General features: G+C 44.2%; 1 protein-coding gene across 11 annotated transcripts in view; it reads right to left on the bottom strand.

Moving 5' to 3' along the window:
* Mbs (Myosin binding subunit) overlaps positions 1-17,449 on the bottom strand; it is a 582,822-nt gene that overhangs the window by 206,833 nt on the left and 358,540 nt on the right. For 7 of the 11 annotated variants that reach the window (XM_070094697.1, XM_070094699.1, XM_070094706.1 and 4 more), the window contains one exon: positions 5,337-5,511. In XM_070094697.1, the coding sequence (XP_069950798.1) occupies positions 5,337-5,511 (175 nt within the window). The remainder of the gene's footprint in view (positions 1-5,336; positions 5,512-17,449) is intronic. The other 4 variants (XM_070094698.1, XM_070094702.1, XM_070094703.1 and 1 more) reach the window with 1 other exon arrangement.

The following is a 17,449-nucleotide window of genomic DNA, read 5'->3' as shown; positions in this document are numbered from 1 at the left end:
AGGTAGACAGACAGACACACAGGAAGACACAGACACAGGCAGACAGAAAGACAGACACACAGGTAGACAAACAGAAAGACAGACACACAGGTAGACACAGGTAGACATAAAGACAGACACAGGTAGACAAAGACACACAGGTAGACAAAGACACACAGGTAGACAAAGACACACAGGTAGACAGAAAGACACACACACAGGTAGACAGAAAGACAGACACACTAGTAGACAGAAAGACAGACGCACTAGTAGACGGACAGATAAACAGACACACAGAGATACAGGCAGACAGATACAGACAGGTTTATGTGCAACAGTGAAAAGAAATAGAGAGTACGAGAGTAAGAGCCTTTCTTGCCACAATCTCCATTGCAAGATTCAGACCTCATCTTAGGGGCCACGGTGAAATTTACTGTCCAGTTTGTACAGTTAATACAGTATGATGCTGCCAATAGGACAGGGTTACTCAAACTGATGCTGCCTGCATGACACATTGCCCCCGCGAGTATTGTCAAATATTGTACAGAGATGTGCATCAGCCGGCCCAGCGCCAGCTGCCAGATGCACGGTCGTAAGTCAATTGGACGTATGTCGAGCAGGTCGTAAGTCGGATGGTAGGTGTAGTTGTTTATTTCTCAGAAATTTGGCAAAAAAAAACATGGTCGTAAGTCGAGTGGTCGTAAGTCGAGCAGGTCGTAAGTCGGATGGTATGTGTATATATATATACAGTGGACCCCCGCATACCGTTGGCCTTACATAACGATAAATCCTCATACCACTACATTTTATCGCTAAGATTTTGCCTCGCATACCGCTAAAAAAGCCACTCAACGCTGTTCATCCGAGACGCGTCTAATGTGCGCCCTTAGCCAGCCTCACATGTTCCGCCGGTGGCATTGTTTACCAGCCAGCCTCCGCGGTAACATCCAAGCATACAATCGGAACATTTCGTATTATTAGTGTTTCTGGTGATTTTATCTGCAAAATAAGTGACCATGGGCCCCAAGAAAGCTTCTAGTGCCAACCCTACAGCAATAAGGGTGAGAATTACTATAGAGATGAAGAAAGAGATCATTGATAAGTATGAAAGTGGAGTGCGTGTCTCCGAGCTGGCCAGGTTGTATAGTAAACCCCAATCAACCATCGCTACTATTGTGGGCAACAAAAAGGCAATCAAGGAAGCTGTTCTTGCCAAAGGTTTAACTGTGTTTTCGAAACAGAGATCGCAAGTGATGGAAGATGTTGAGAGACTCTTATTGGTGTGGATAAATGAAAAACAGATAGCAGGAGATAGCATCTCTCAAGTGATCATAAGTGAAAAGGCTAGGAAGTTGCATGACGATTTAATTAGAAAAATGCCTGCAACTAGTGATGATGTGAGTGAATTTAAGGCCAGTAAAGGTTGGTTTGAGAGATTTAAGAGGCATAGTGGCATACATAGTGTGATAAGGCATGGTGAGGCTGCCAGTTCGGACCACAAAGCAGCTGAAAAATATGTGCAGGAATTCAAGGAGTACATAGACAGTGAAGGACTGAAACCTGAACAAGTGTTTAATTGTGATGAAACAGGCCTGTTTTGGAAGAAAATGCCAAGCAGGACGTACATTACTCAGGAGGAAAAGGCACTCCCAGGACATAAGCCTATGAAAGACAGGCTTACTCTGTTGATGTGTTCCAATGCTACTGGTGATTGCAAAGTGAAGCCTTTATTAGTGTATCACTCTGAAACTCCCAGACCGTTCAGGCCAAAGAATGTCCTCAAGGCTAATTTGTGTGTGCTGTGGAGGGCAAACAGTAAGGCATGGGTCACTAGGGACTTTTTCTATGACTGGTTACACCATGCATTTGCCCCCAATGTGAAAGATTACCTAACTGAAAAGAAATTAGAACTTAAGTGCCTCCTGGTGTTAGACAATGCCCTTGGTCATCCTACAGACGTGGCAGAGTGACTTTATGGGGATATGAAATTCATTAAGGTGAAGTTTTCGCCTCCTAATACCACTCCTCTCCTGCAGCCCATGGACTAGCAGGTTATTGCAAACTTCAAAAAACTGTACACAAAAGCTCTGTTTGAAAGGTGCTTTGTAGTGACCTCAGAAACTCAACTGACTCTAAGAGACTTTTGGAGAGATCACTTTAATATCCTCAATTGTGAAAACCTTATAGGTAAGGCTTGGGAGGGAGTGACTAAGAGGACCTTGAACTCTGCTTGGAAGAAACTGTGGCCAGAATGTGTAGACAAAAGGGATTTTGAAGGGTTTGAGGCTAACCCTGAGAGAAGTATGCCAGTTGAGGAATCCATTATGGCATTGGGAAAGTCCTTGGGGTTGGAGGTTAGTGGGGATGATGTGGAAGAGTTGGTGGAGGAGGACAATGAAGAACCAACCACTGATGAGCTGATAGATCAACTTCAACAGCAAGAGGCCAGACCTGAGGAAACTGGTTCGAAGGAGGGGAGAGAGAAATTGAAGAAATTGCCTACTACAAAGATTAAGGAAATCTGTGCAATGTGGCTGAAAGTGCAAACCTTTATGGATGAAAATCACCCTCACACAGCTATTGCAAGCCGTGCTGGTGACTATTACACTGAGAATGTTGTGAAACACTTTAGGGAAGTCATAAAGGAACGAGAGGTACAGGCCACTATGGACAGATATGTTGTGCGACAGAACTCCAGTGACTCTGAAGCTGGTCCTAGTGGCATTAAAAGAAGAAGGGAAGTAACCCCAGAAAAGGACTTGACACCTCAAGTCTTAATGGAAGGGGATTCCCCTTCTAAACACTAACACTCTCTCCTCCTCCCATCCCATCAATCATCACCAGATCTTCAATAAAAGTAAGTGTCATGTAATTGTGCATGCCTTTTTCAGTTTGTGTGTATTAAAATTAATATTTCATGTGGTAAAAATGTTTTTTTTTCATACTTTGGGGTGTCTTGCACGGATTAATTTGATTTCCATTATTTCTTATGGGGAAAATTCATTCTCATAACGATAATTTCGCATAACAATGAGCTCTCTTGCACGGATTAATATCGCTATGCGGGGGTCCACTCTATATTTATTTATTTATTTATTTATTCTAGGTAGTAGGTTGGTAGAAAGCAAAAGCCCAGGGAGGTACTATCATCCTGCCAAGTGAGTGTAAAACAAAAGCCTGTAATTGTTTTACATGATGGTAGGATTGCTGGTGTCCTTTTTTCTGTCTCATAAACATGCAAGATTTCAGGTACATCTTGCTACTAAAATGCTGGGAGCAAGGGGGCTAGTAACCCCTTCTCCCGTATAAATTACTAAATTTGAAAAGAGAAACTTTCGTGTTTCTTTTTGGGCCACCCTGCCTTGGTGGGATACGGCTGGTTTGTTGAAGGGGAAAAAAAAAAAAAAAATAAAAAAAAAAAATAAAAAAAAAAAAAAAAAAAAATCAACAAGTCGGCCGTCTCCCACCGAGGCTAGAATTAAAACTAAATAGTTAACTAAATTCGTCAATAAGGCAACATAACTTTTTACAAAGCAGAACATTAAAAAAAAACTCGATTCAAATGATGTTCTATTACGGATGATGTATGCTGCAAGTTATAAGACTAACAGAAGTTAAAAAATGCCATAAATAAATATACTGCACCAAAGAAAAAAGTAAAAACAGAAACCCTTGAAAAAGCAATAGTATAAGGAATAAGTCATAAGCAAATATCCTAGTCATGATACTAGCAATTCTTTGGGTAAATGGACACATGTATTACTAAGAAGACATTTACTGTAGATATGTTTTACTCACTAGAAGTTCTGTCAAGTGAATACAAAAATTATGATATATGGACAAAGAAATAAGCAAACTAAAGATGAAAGACAAAATACAAAGTATAAATAATGACAAAAATTCTCTGAACTGGTGAAGAACATATTCACTATCGTACAGCATAAAATTACAGAATGCATTAACAAAAAAAAAAAAAAACATACAATACAGAAACACAGCTAACTGAAACAGCCACATGCAAAGACACCGCCAGCAGATATTAGATAAAAACAAGAACATAACAGGACCAAATGAGAGGAAGAGATAGGTAAATAATTTAGAAATATTACCTATAAATATGAAGAACTCCATGAGGAAATGGAACAGAATTCTTCCTCCATAACTATGCATGTCATAAGAGGGTGACTAAAATGCTAGGAGTAAGGGGCTAGTAACCCCTTCTCCTGTATGTTATTAAATTTAAAAAGAGAAACTTCCATTTTTCTGTTTAGGTCACCCTGCCGGTCAAAAAAAAAAAAAAAAAAAAAAAAAAAAAAAAAAAAAAAAAAAAAAAAAAAAATGAAGACAGAATTCTGGTTATATGATTTCCAATGAAAACTGCTCTCTTCCTCTCACTTTCCAACTAGAGAATGAATCCACACTGTTTTGTTAGCAATTGCCCATGTCACATTCTCATATTCAACAGTTCCTATAATCATTCACTAATTTCAATAAATTAATGAACATGCTTAACAATCTTATCTACACACACACACACACACACACTGTACAATACATATTTACTAATTATTCACATTCATTTATGTAATAACCTTTTTCTAAAGATTACCTCTACCTCTTCTAAAATGCTGGCTGGGCAACTCCTTTATTCTTAACCTTTCAATTCATATTATTTCCACACTTTTTACCCTTCATTTACAAGCAAATGGGCTAATAAAAAATAAACAGTAAAAATACGTCCATAAGGATATGGTGTACCCTTATGGATATAACAAGTGATTTCAGAAACATTCTCATTTGTTGGTGCTCATCCCAAGAGGGAGAAACACATTCAATATTTAATGTGCCATTCATGATTAACCTCCAGAGGTTAGGTAATCCTTGCTTAGGTGCAACAAGTAACTTCACCTATTTTTTTTTTCTGCAAGTTTGTGAAGCCTCATTCAAACCACATTATCTCTCATGATGAGAGAAAACAACAATGGCAACTATTTATGTCAAAAATTTTCTTACTGTAGCTTTTAACTATTCTACACTCATTTTAAACAATATGGAAAATTTATATCAATCGTCACTTTCAACACCTCATGGGTAAAAACAAAAACATATAATACTTTTATTGTTGAAATCTAGCATGCTTTTCTTTATGGACAAAATCTCCATACCAATCAAGTAACATTACCATTATACAGTAATCTGCCATATCTTTGTTTTATCTGGTAATAACTGCATATGCTGCACTATAATGCATAGTTTTCTGAATTGAAAAGCAAAAAGGCACAATACTGTGACTGTGTATTATTTGTTCAAACTTTTAATATATATTACTTATGATAAATGTGATCTTTATTACTTACAGGCACCTGCTGTTGTTTGTTCTTCATAAGTTGCTCAGCAGATTTGATATCCTCAAGAGTGACTCCTTGCGTTGATCTCCGGGTTGACCGTACCATCTTAGCATGAGCTTTCCTCTGGGTTTCACTCTCTTCATCACGGCTCGGCGGCACAAACGACCTAGATGAATGCACCAGGCTACACATCAGGTTACACAGCGCTCCCACCACCTAACGTGATGCCGCAGTCAATCATTACACAGACAATCAGTCTTTATACTTACATGTGTAGCAATTAAAAATATTTAGTTGCATTCCTTAAATAATAATATTTATTACTATATAAAATAGTTAATTTTACAGTAAGGCAGAATACCTCAATACTTAGTAAGCCACTTTACAATAGGAGTATTGTAAATGATACCATTACTTAATTTTTAATGAAAGTCTGTGTAGTGACTGACCTAATTTGTTAGCACACACAAGGTATGAACCACCAATGATGAGTAAATGAGGAACAAACAACTAGTCAACATACTGTAAGTATATCAATAGATTATATTTTCGTTTATTTTCACACGTTTTTTTTTTTTTCTCTGATACAAACAGTAGTGGTTACCTTCAAGCAACTGGCATACAAAACTCATTATTCCTTTGAAATAGGTCCAGTTTTTTCAACTGTTCTCTTTAAATGAACAATGAAAAAGAAAAAAAATACAAAACTTCATCTCCCCTTCAACCTATTAAATTGAACCTGTCATAGTAGTAAGGACAGGTCAGGAAATGTTATGGAACCCATTTAACAGGCTTTTGGGAAGAATTAAGAGAAGCTATTCAAATAATCACCACAGCAAATTTATTTCTCAGATATATGCCACTCACAAGAATCAGAAAATAGAATAATTTAAAATTAGAGATAAAGGATTTGGAATCACATAAAAGAAGCATAGTAAATGGCCAAAAGACAGGAACTTTAAGAAACAAGTTACCAAAAAAAATATACATAATAAGCAAATATGTTCATTCAGAATTTGTTTAGACTAAAATTTAGTTGCAACTATATTAAAATTAAATAATGAACAAACACACATTATATTATATACTGTGTGTGTGTATGTGTACTCACCTAGTTGTACTCACCTAGTTGTGGTTGAAGGGGCTAAGTCATAGTTCCTGGCCCCACCTCTTCACTGCCAGCTCCTGGGTCACTCTCCCCGCACCATGAGCTTTATCATACCTATGCTTAAAGCTATGAATGGATCCTGCCTCCAGTACATCGCTTCCCAAACTATTCCACTTCCTGACTACCCTGTGACTGAAGAAATATTTCCTACCATCCCTGTGATTCATCTGTGAGTTCAATTTCCAACTGTGTCCCCTTGTTGCTGTGTCCCATCTCTGGAACATTCTGTCTCTGTCTCTGTCCACCTTGCCAATTTCTCTCAGTATTTTATATGTCGTTATCATGTCCCTCTATCTCTCCTGTCCTCCAGTGTCGTCAGGTCGATTTCCCTTAACCTCTCCTCGTAGGACATAATCTCTGGGATTAGTCTTGTTGCAAACCTTTGCACTCTCTAGTTTCTTTACGTGCTTGGTTAGATGTGGGTGCCGCATACTCCAATATGGGCCTAACATACACAGTGTACAGGGTCTTGAATGACTCCTTATTAAGATGGCGGAATTTTTTTCTTAGGTTTCCTAGGCGCCCATATGCTGCAACAGTTATTTGGTTGATGTGCGCCTCAGGAGATGTACCTGGTGTTATACTCACCCCAAGATCATTTTCCTTGAGTAAGGTTTGTAGTATCTGTCCCCCTAAACTGTACTCCGTCTGCGGTCGTCTTTGCCCTTCCCCAATCTTCATGACTTTGCACTTGGTGGGGTTGAACACCAGGAGCCAATTGCTGAACCAGGCCTGCAGTCTGTCCAGATCCCTTTGTAGTCCTTCCTGCTCCTCATCCGACTGAATTCTTTTAATCAACTTCACATCATCTGCAAACAGGGACACTTTAGAGACTATTCCTTCCGTCACGTTGTTCACAAATACCAGAAACAGCACCGGTCCTAGGACTGACCCCTATGGAACCCCACTCTTCACAAGTGCCCACTCTGACACCTCGCCGCGTACCATGGATCAGGGAATACCTGTCTTCCCGACAGGTATTCCCTGATCCATTGTAGTGCCCTCCCTGTTACTCCTGCCACGTCCTCCAGTTTTTGCCCTAATCTCTTGTGTGGAACTGTGTCAAAAACCTTCTTAAAGTCCAAGAAAATGCAATCTAACCACCCCTCTCTTGTCTTACTCTGCGTGCGTGTGTGTGTGTGTGTGTGTGTGTGTGTGTGTGTGTGTGTGTGTGTGTGTGTGTGTGTGTGTGTGTGTGTGTGTGTGTGTGTGTGTGTGTGTGTGTGTGTGTGTGTGTGTGTGTGTGTGTGTGTGTGTGTGTGTGTGTGTGTGTGTGTGTGTGTGTGTGTGTGTGTGTGTGTGTGTGTGTGTGTGTGTGTGTGTGTGTGTGTACGTACTCACCTAGTTGAGGTTGCAGGGGTCAAGTCCGAGCTCCTGGCCCCGCCTCTTCACTGATCGCTACTAGGTCACTCTCCCTGAACCGTGAGCTTTATCATACCTCTGCTTAAAGCTATGTATGGATCCTGCCTCCACTACATCGCTTCCCAAACTATTCCACTTACTGACTACTCTGTGGCTGAAGAAATACTTCCTAACATTCCTGTGATTCATCTGTGTCTTCAACTTCCAACTGTGTCCCCTTGTTACTGTGTCCAGCCTCTGGAACATCCTGTCTTTGTCCACCTTGTCAATTCCTCTCAGTATTTTGTATGTCGTTATCATGTCCCCCCTATCTCTCCTGTCCTTCAGTGTCGTCAGGTTGATTTCCCTTAACCTCTTCTCGTAGGACATACTTCTTAGCTCTGGAACTATTCTTGTTGCAAACCTTTGCACTTTCTCTAGTTTCTTTACATGCTTGGCTAGGTGTGGGTTCCAAACTGGTGCCGCATACTCCAATATGGGCCTAACGTACACGGTGTACAGGGTCCTGAACGATTCCTTATTAAGATGTCGAAATGCTGTTCTGAGGTTTGCTAGGCGCCCATATGCTGCAGCAGTTATTTGGTTGATGTGTGCTTCAGGAGATGTGCCTGGTGTTACACTCACCCCAAGATCTTTTTCCTTGAGTGAGGTTTGTAGTCTCTGGCCCCCTAGACTGTACTCCATCTGCAGTCTTCTTTGCCCTTCCCCAATCTTCATGACTTTGCACTTGGTGGGATTGAACTCCAGGAGCCAATTGCTGGACCAGGTCTGCAGCCTGTCCAGATCCCTTTGTAGTCCTGCCTGGTCTTCGATCGAGTGAATTCTTCTCATCAACTTCAAGTCATCTGCAAACAGGGACACCTCAGAGTCTATTCCTTCCGTCACGTCGTTCACAAATACCAGAAACAGCACTGGTCCTAGGACTGACCCCTGTGGGACCCCGCTGGTCACAGGTGCCCACTCTGACACCTCGCCACGTACCATGACTAGCTGCTGTCTTCCTGACAAGTATTCCCTGATCCATTGTAGTGCCTTCCCTGTTATCCGTGCTTGGTCCTCCAGTTTTTGCACCAATCTCTTGTGTGGAACTGTGTCAAACGCCTTCTTGCAGTCTTGCAGGCCAAGAATGTGTGTGTGTGTGTGTGTGTGTGTGTGTGTGTGTGTGTGTGTGTGTGTGTGTGTGTGTGTGTGTGTGTGTGTGTGTGTGTGTGTGTGTACTCACCTAATTGTGGTTGCAGGGGTCGAGACTCAGCTCCTGGCCCCGCCTCTTCACTGATCGCTACTGGATCCTCTCTCTCTCTCTGCTTCCTGAGCTTTGTCATACCTCTTCTTAAAACTATGTATGGTTCCTGCCTCCACTTCTTCACTTGCTAGGCTATTCCACTTCCTGACAACTCTATGACTGAAGAAATATTTCCTAACGTCCCTGTGACTCATCTGAGTCTTCAGCTTCCAGTTGTGACCCCTTGTCCCTGTGTCCCCTCTCTGGAACATCCTATCTCTGTCCACCTTGTCTATTCCCCGCAGTATCTTGTATGTCGTTATCATGTCTCCCCTGACCCTTCTGTCCTCCAGTGTCGTCAGTCCGATTTCCCTTAACCTTTCCTCATATGACATTCCCTTGAGCTCTGGGACTAGCCTTGTTCCAAACCTTTGTACTTTCTCTAACTTCTTGACGTGCTTGACCAGGTGTGGGTTCCAGACTGGTGCTGCATACTCCAGTATGGGCCTAACATACACAGTGTACAGTGTCTTGAACGATTCCTTATTAAGGTATCAGAACGCTATTCTCAGGTTTGCCAGGCGCCCGTATGCTGCAGCGGTTATTTGGTTGATATGTGCCTCCGGTGATGTGCTCGGTGTTATGGTCACCCCAAGGTCTTTCTCCCTGAGTGAGGTCTGTAGTGTTTGTCCACCTAGCCTATACTCTGTCTGCGGTCTTCTTTGCCCCTCCCCAATCTTCATGACTTGGCATTTGGCTGGATTGAATTCGAGAAGCCAGTTGCTGGACCACATGTCCAGCCTGTCCAGGTCTCTTTGCAGTCCTGCCTCATCCTCGTCTGATTTAATTCTTCTCATCAACTTCACGTCATCTGTGAACAGGGACACTTCAGAGTCTATTCCTTCCATCATGTCGTTCACATATATCAAAAATAGCACTGGTCCTAGAACTGACCCCTGTGGGACCCCGCTCGTAACAAGCGCCCACTGTGATACCTCTTCACGTACCATGACTCGTTGCTGCCTCCCTGTCAGGTATTCTCTTATCCATTGCAGTGCCCTCCCTTTTACGTGCGCCTGATCCTCCAGCTTCTGCACTAATCTCTTGTGGGGAACTGTGTCAAAGGCCTTCCTGCAGTCTAGGAAAACGCAATCTACCCACCCCTCTCTCTCGTGCCTTACTTCTGTTACCTTGTCATAAAACTCCAGGAGGTTTGTGATACAAGATTTGCCTTCCATGAACCCATGCTGGTTTTCATTTATAACCTTGTTCCTTTCCAGGTGTTTGACCACTCTCCTCCTGATAATCTTCTCCATGACTTTGCACACAATACATGTCAGAGACACAGGTCTGTAGTTTAGTGCCTCGTTTCTGTTTCCTTTCTTAAATATGGGGACTACAGAGTGAGTGAGTGAGTGAGTGAGTGAGTGAGTGAGTGAGTGAGTGTGAGTGTGAGTGTGAGTGTGAGTGTGAGTGTGAGTGTGAGTGTGAGTGTGTGTGTGTGTGTGTGTGTGTGTGTGTGTGTGTGTGTGTGTGTGTGTGTGTGTACTCACCTATTTGTACTCACCTATTTGTGGTTGCAGGGGTCGAGACTCAGCTCCTGGCCCCGCCTCTTCACTGATCGCTACTGGATCCTCTCTCTCTCTGCTTCCTGAGCTTTGTCATACCTCTTCTTAAAACTATGTATGGTTCCTGCCTCCACTACTTCACTTGCTAGGCTATTCCACTTGCTGACAACTCTATGACTGAAGAAATACTTCCTAACGTCCCTGTGACTCGTCTGAGTCTTCAGCTTCCAGTTGTGACCCCTTGTCCCTGTGTCCCCTCTCTGGAACATCCTATCTCTGTCCACCTTATCTATTCCCCGCAGTATCTTGTATGTCGTTATCATGTCTCCCCTGACCCTTCTGTCCTCCAGTGTCGTCAGTCCGATTTCCCTTAACCTTTCCTCGTACGACATTCCCTTGAGCTCTGGGACTAGCCTTGTTGCAAACCTTTGTACTTTCTCTAACTTCTTGACGTGCTTGACCAGGTGTGGGTTCCAGACTGGTGCTGCATACTCCAGTATGGGCCTAACATACACAGTGTACAGTGTCTTGAACGATTCCTTATTGAGGTATCGGAACGCTATTCTCAGGTTTGCCAGGCGCCCGTATGCTGCAGCGGTTATTTGGTTGATGTGTGCCTCCGGTGATGTACTCGGTGTTATGGTCACCCCAAGGTCTTTCTCCCTGAGTGAGGTCTGTAGTCTTTGTCCACCTAGCCTATATTCTGTCTGCGGTCTTCTTTGCCCCTCCCCAATCTTCATGACTTTGCATTTGGCTGGATTGAATTCGAGGAGCCAGTTACTGGACCACATGTCCAGCCTCTCCAGGTCTCTTTGCAGTCCTGCCTCATCCTCGTCCGATTTAATTCTTCTCATCAACTTCACGTCATCTGCGAACAGGGACACTTCAGAGTCTATTCCTTCCATCATGTCGTTCACATATATCAAAAATAGCACTGGTCCTAGAACTGACCCCTGTGGGACCCCGCTCGTAACAGGCGCCCACTGTGATACCTCTTCACGTACCATGACTCGTTGCTGCCTCCCTGTCAGGTATTCCCTTATCCATTGCAGTGCCCTTCCTTTTATGTGTGCCTGATCCTCCAGCTTCTGCACTAATCTCTTGTGGGGAACTGTGTCAAAGGCCTTCCTGCAGTCTAGGAAAACGCAATCTACCCAACCCTCTCTCTCGTGTCTTACTTCTGTTACCTTGTCATAAAACTCCAGGAGGTTTGTGATACAAGATTTGCCTTCCATGAACCCATGCTGGTTTTCATTTATAATCTTGTTCCTTTCCAGGTGTTCGACCACTCTCCTCCTGATAATCTTCTCCATGACTTTGCACACAATACATGTCAGAGACACAGGTCTGTAGTTTAGTGCCTCGTTTCTGTTTCCTTTCTTAAATATGGGGACTACATTAGCTGTCTTCCATTTCTCAGGTAGTTGCCCAGTTTCAAGGGATGTGTTGAAGATTGTGGTTAGAGGCACACACAGCATCTCTGCTCCTTCTCTAAGGACCCATGGGGAGATGTTGTCCGGTCCCATCGCCTTTGAGGTGTCAAGGTCACTTAAGAGCTTCTTCACCTCCTCCTCAGTTGTTCGTATGTCATCCAACACTTGTTGGTATATTCCCTCTTGATGTTCCCTTCTGTGCTGTCTTCCCACAGCCCTTCCTGTCTCTACTGTAAAAACTTCCTTAAATCTCCTGTTCAGCTCCTCACATACCTCCTGATCATTTCTTGTGAGTTCTCCACCTTCTGTCCTTAATCTGATCACCTGGTCTTTGACTGTTGTCTTCCTCCTGATGTGGCTATACAACAGTTTCGGGTCAGTCTTGATTCTCGATGCTATGTCATTTTCATACTGTCGCTGGGCCTCCCTCCTTACCTGTGCGTACTCATTCCTGGCTCTGCGACTGATCTCCCTATTTTCGTGTGTTCTCTGCCTTCTGTACTTTTTCCATTCTCTATTGCACTTTGTTTTTGCCTCCTTACACCGTCGGGTAAACCAGGGGCTTGTTCTGGTCTTCCCGTTGTTACTGTTGCCCTTGGGAATGAACCTTTCCACTGCCTCCTTGCATTTTGTTGCTACATATTCCATCATTTCATTTACTGGCTTTCCTGCCAGTTCTCTGTCCCACTGGACCTCCCGCATGAAGTTCTTCAACCCTATGTAGTCCCCTCTTTTATAGTCAGGCTTTTCCCATTCTACTCCTGTTATTCTCTCCACTTGCAGCTCTACTATGTATTCAAAGCACAGAACCACGTGGTCGCTAGCTCCTAGGGGACTCTCATACTTGATATCCTCAATGTCTGAGCTGCCCAGGGTGAACACAAGGTCCAATCTTGCTGGTTCATCCTCCCCTCTCACTCTGGTAGTGTCCTTAACATGTTGGTGCATGAGGTTTTCCAGCACCACGTCCAACATCCTGGCTCTCCATGTTTCGGGACCCCCATGTGGCTCCAGGTTTTCCCAGTCAATCTCCCTGTGGTTGAAATCCCCCATAACCAGCAACTTTGCTCTGCTGGAGTGAGCTCTTCTTGCCACCTCAGCAAGTGTGTCCACCATTGCTCTGTTGCTCTCTTCATATTCCTCTCTTGGCCTCCTGCAGTTCTGTGGTGGATTATACATCACTGCAATGACCACTTTGTGTTCCCCAGACTGAAGTGTACCTGCTATGTAGTCTCTTTCTCCTGTCTCATCTATTCCTTCCATTTTCTCGAATTTCCATCTGTTTTTTACGAGCAGAGCAACCCCACCTCCCCCCCTACCCCTTCTATCTTTCCTCATGATCTGGTATCCTTGTGGGAAGATTGCATCTGTTATTGTCTCCATGAGTTTTGTTTCTGTAACTGCTATGATGTCTGGGGACTTCTCATTGATTCTTTCTTGCCATTCCTCATGTTTATTCGTTAATCCATCTGCATTTGTGTACCAAACCTTCAACTTCTGTTCTAATACTGTAACTGTGGTGTGGGGGGTGGAAACAGAGGGATCGGTGTGTGATGGTTGGTTTGGAATGTTCAGTTGCCTTGGGGGTGTCGTGGCTGGAGTCCTTCTGCAGGTGTTTCTGGGGGGTGCGCTTGTCCTTCCATTTGATCCTGGGTTATTCTGCTCTCCTTTTTCATTTCCTCCCATTTCTCCTTTCGTTTTTGAACTCTCTCTTTCATTGTCTTCCTTTCGTCCTGTGTTCTGTCTCGGTCGAGGTACACACTCCGGAACTCCTGCTTGCCTCTCAGCCGTGCTTTCTCCTGCAGGATCATGGTTCGGGTTGATTCTGCCTTGAAAATTACTTTGAGAGGCCGATTCCTTTTCTTTGTGAACCACCCAATTCTCCGAAAATTTGCCACCTGGGTCATGTCCCCCTCGCCTATCACCTGTGTGTGTGTGTGTGTGTGTGTGTGTGTGTGTGTGTGTGTGTGTGTGTACGTACTCACCTATTTGTGGTTGCAGGGATCGAGTCATAGCTCCTGGCCCCGCCTCTTCACTGATTGCTACTAGGTCCTCTCTCTCCCTGCTTCATGAGCTTTATCATACCTCGCCTTAAAACTATGTATGGTTCCTGCCTCCACTACTTCACTTTCTAGGCTATTCCACGGCTTGACTACTCTATGACTGAAGAAATACTTCCTAACATCCCTTTGATTCATCTGAGTCTTCAACTTCCAATTGTGACCTCTTGTGTCTGTGTCCCATTTCTGGAACATCCCGTCTTTGTCCACCTCGTCTATTCCGAGCAGTATTTTATATGTCGTTATCATGTCTCCCCTGACCCTCCTAGCCTCCAGTGTCGTCAGGCCGATTTCCCTCAACCTTTCTTCGTAGGACAATCCCCGTAGCTCTGGGACTAGTCTTGTTGCAAACCTTTGCACTTTCTCTAATTTCTTGACGTGCTTGACTAGGTGTGGATTCCAAACTGGTGCTGCATACTCCAATATGGGCCTGATGTAAATGGTATACAGAGTCTTGAACGAATCCTTACTGAGGTATCGAAACTATATCCGTACGTTTGCCAGGCGCCCGTATGCTGCAGCAGTTATCTGATTGATGTGCGCCTCGGGAGATATGCTCGGAGTTGTACTCACCCCCAGATCTTTTTCCTTGAGTGAGGTTTGCAGACTTTGGCCGTCTAAACTATATTGTGTCTGCGGTCTTCTTTGCCCTTCCCCATTCTTCATGACTTTGCATTTGGCAGGGTTAAACTCAAGGAGCCAGTTGCTGGACCAGGCTTGTAGCCTGTCCAGGTCTCTTTGTAGTCCTGCCTGATCCTCATCCGATTTGATTCTTCTCATTAACTTCACATCGTCCGCAAACAAGGACACTTCTGAGTCTATCCCTTCCATTACCTGGAGTTTACTGGAGAGAGTTCCGGGGGTCAACGCCCCCGCGGCCCGGTCTGTGACCAGGGGCCTTCCATTATGTCATTCACATATACCAAGAACAGCACAGGTCCTAGGACTGACCCCTGTGGAACCCTGCTTGTCACAGGCGCCCACTCTGACACCTCGTCATGTACCATGACTCGTTGTTGCCTCCCTGTCAGGTATTCTCTGATCCATTGCAGTGCCTTTCCTGTTATGTGTGCCTGATCCTCTAGCTTTTGCAGTAACCTCTTGTGAGGAACTGTGTCGAAGGCCTTCTTGCTGTCCAAAAAAATGCAGTCGATTCACCCCTCTCTCTCGTCTTACTTCTGTCACCTTGTCATAAAACTCTAGTAGGTTTGTGACACAGGATGTTCCCTCCCTGAAACCATGCTGGTAGTCAATTATACACTTGTTTCTTTCCAGGTGCTCCACCACTCTCCTCCTGATGATCTTCTCCATGACCTTGCATACTATACACGTTAGTGATACAGGTCTGTAGTTTAGTGCCTCATGTCTGTCTCCCTTTTTAAAAATTGGGACTACATTTGCCATCTTCCATACCTCGGGGAGTTGCCCAGTTTCAAATGATGTGTTGAAGATCTTTCTTAATGGTACACACAATATATATGCTCCCTCTTTAAGGACCCACGGAGAGATGTTGTCTGGTTCCACCGCCTTTGAGGTGTCAAGTTCGCATAGCAGCTTCTTCACCTCCTCCTTGGTTATATGTACCGCATCCAGCACTTGCTGGTGCACCCCCCTGCTCTGATTTCCTGGAGTCCTACTGGTTTCCACTGTAAATACTTCTTTAAATCTTGTGTTGAGCTCCTGACATACCTCCCGGTCGTTTCTTGTGAATTCCCCATCACACTTCCTCAGTCTGATTACCTGGTCCTTGACTGTTGTTTTCCTCCTGATGTGGCTGTACAACAGCCTCTGGTCAGTCTTGACTTTCGATGCTATGTCATTTTCGTATTGCCCCTGAGCCTCCCTTCTTATCTGTGCATATTCGTTTCTGGCTCTTCGGCTAATCTCTTTATTTTCCTGAGTTCTGTCTTCTGTACCTTTTCCATTCTCTAGTACACCTAGTTTTTGCCTCCCTACACCTTTGGGTGAACCAAGGACTCGTTCTGTTCTTCCCATTATTTCTGTTTCCCTTGGGAACAAACCTCTCCTCTGCCTCCTTGCATTTTGTTACCACATAGTCCATCATTTCTTGTACTGGTTTTCCTGTCAGTTCCCTCTCCCACTGAATGTCTTGAAAGAAGTTCCTCAAGCCTGAGTAGTTCCCCCTTTTGTAATTTGGTGTGTGTGTGTGTGTGTGTGTGTGTGTGTGTGTGTGTGTGTGTGTGTGTGTGTGTGTGTGTGTGTGTGTGTGTGTGTGTGTGTGTGTGTGTGTGTGTGTGTGTGTGTGTGTGTGTGTGTGTGTGTGTGTGTGTGTGTGTGTGTGTGTGTGTGTGGGTGTGGGTGTGTGTGTGTGTGGGGTATGTGTGTGTGTGGGGTATGTGTGTGTGTGTGTGTGTGTGTCCGTCCGTCCCCGTGCATTTGTGTCCGTGCATTTGTGTCCGTGCATTTGTGTCCGTGTTTTTTGTGTCTGTGTTTTTGTGTCTGTGTACTCACCTAACTGTACTCACCTAATTGTGGTTGCAGGGGTCGAGACTCAGCTCCTAGCCCTGCCTCTTCACTGATCGCTACTAGGTCCTCTCTCTCTCTCTGCTTCCTGAGCTGTATCATACCTCTTAAAACTATGTATGGTTCCTGCCTCCACTACTTCACTTGCTAGGCTATTCCACTTCCTGACAACTCTATGACTGAAGAAATACTTCCTAACGTCCCTGTGACTTGTCTGAGTCTTCAGCTTCCAGTTGTGGCCCCTTGTCCCTGTGTCCCCTCTCTGGAACATCCTATCTCTGTCCACCTTGTCTATTCCCCGCAGTATCTTGTATGTCGTTATCATGTCTCCCCTGACCCTTCTGTCCTCCAGTGTCAACAGTCCGATTTCCCTTAACCTTTCCTCATACGACATTCCCTTGAGCTCTGGGACTAGCCTTGTTGCAAATCTTTGTACTTTCTCTAACTTCTTGACGTGCTTGACCAGGTGTGGGTTCCAGACTGGTGCTGCATACTCCAGTATGGGCCTAACATACACAGTGTACAGTGTCTTGAACGATTCCTTATTAAGGTATCGGAATGCTATTCTCAGGTTTGCCAGGCGCCCGTATGCTGCACCAGTTATTTGGTTGGTGTGTGCCTCCGGTGATGTGCTCGGTGTTATGGTCACCCCAAGGTCTTTCTCCCTGAGTGAGGTCTGTAGTCTGTCCACCTAGCCTATACTCTGTCTGCGGTCTTCTTTGCCCCTCCCCAATCTTCATGACTTTGCATTTGGCTGGGTTGAATTCGAGAAGCCAGTTACCGGACCACATGTCCAGCCTGTCCAGGTCTCTTTGAAGTCCTGCC

The sequence above is a fragment of the Cherax quadricarinatus genome, chromosome 47 (assembly GCF_038502225.1).
Source record: "Cherax quadricarinatus isolate ZL_2023a chromosome 47, ASM3850222v1, whole genome shotgun sequence".
Taxonomy (NCBI): Eukaryota; Metazoa; Arthropoda; class Malacostraca; order Decapoda; family Parastacidae; genus Cherax; species Cherax quadricarinatus.
This window is presented reverse-complemented; position numbering and strand designations above follow the sequence as displayed.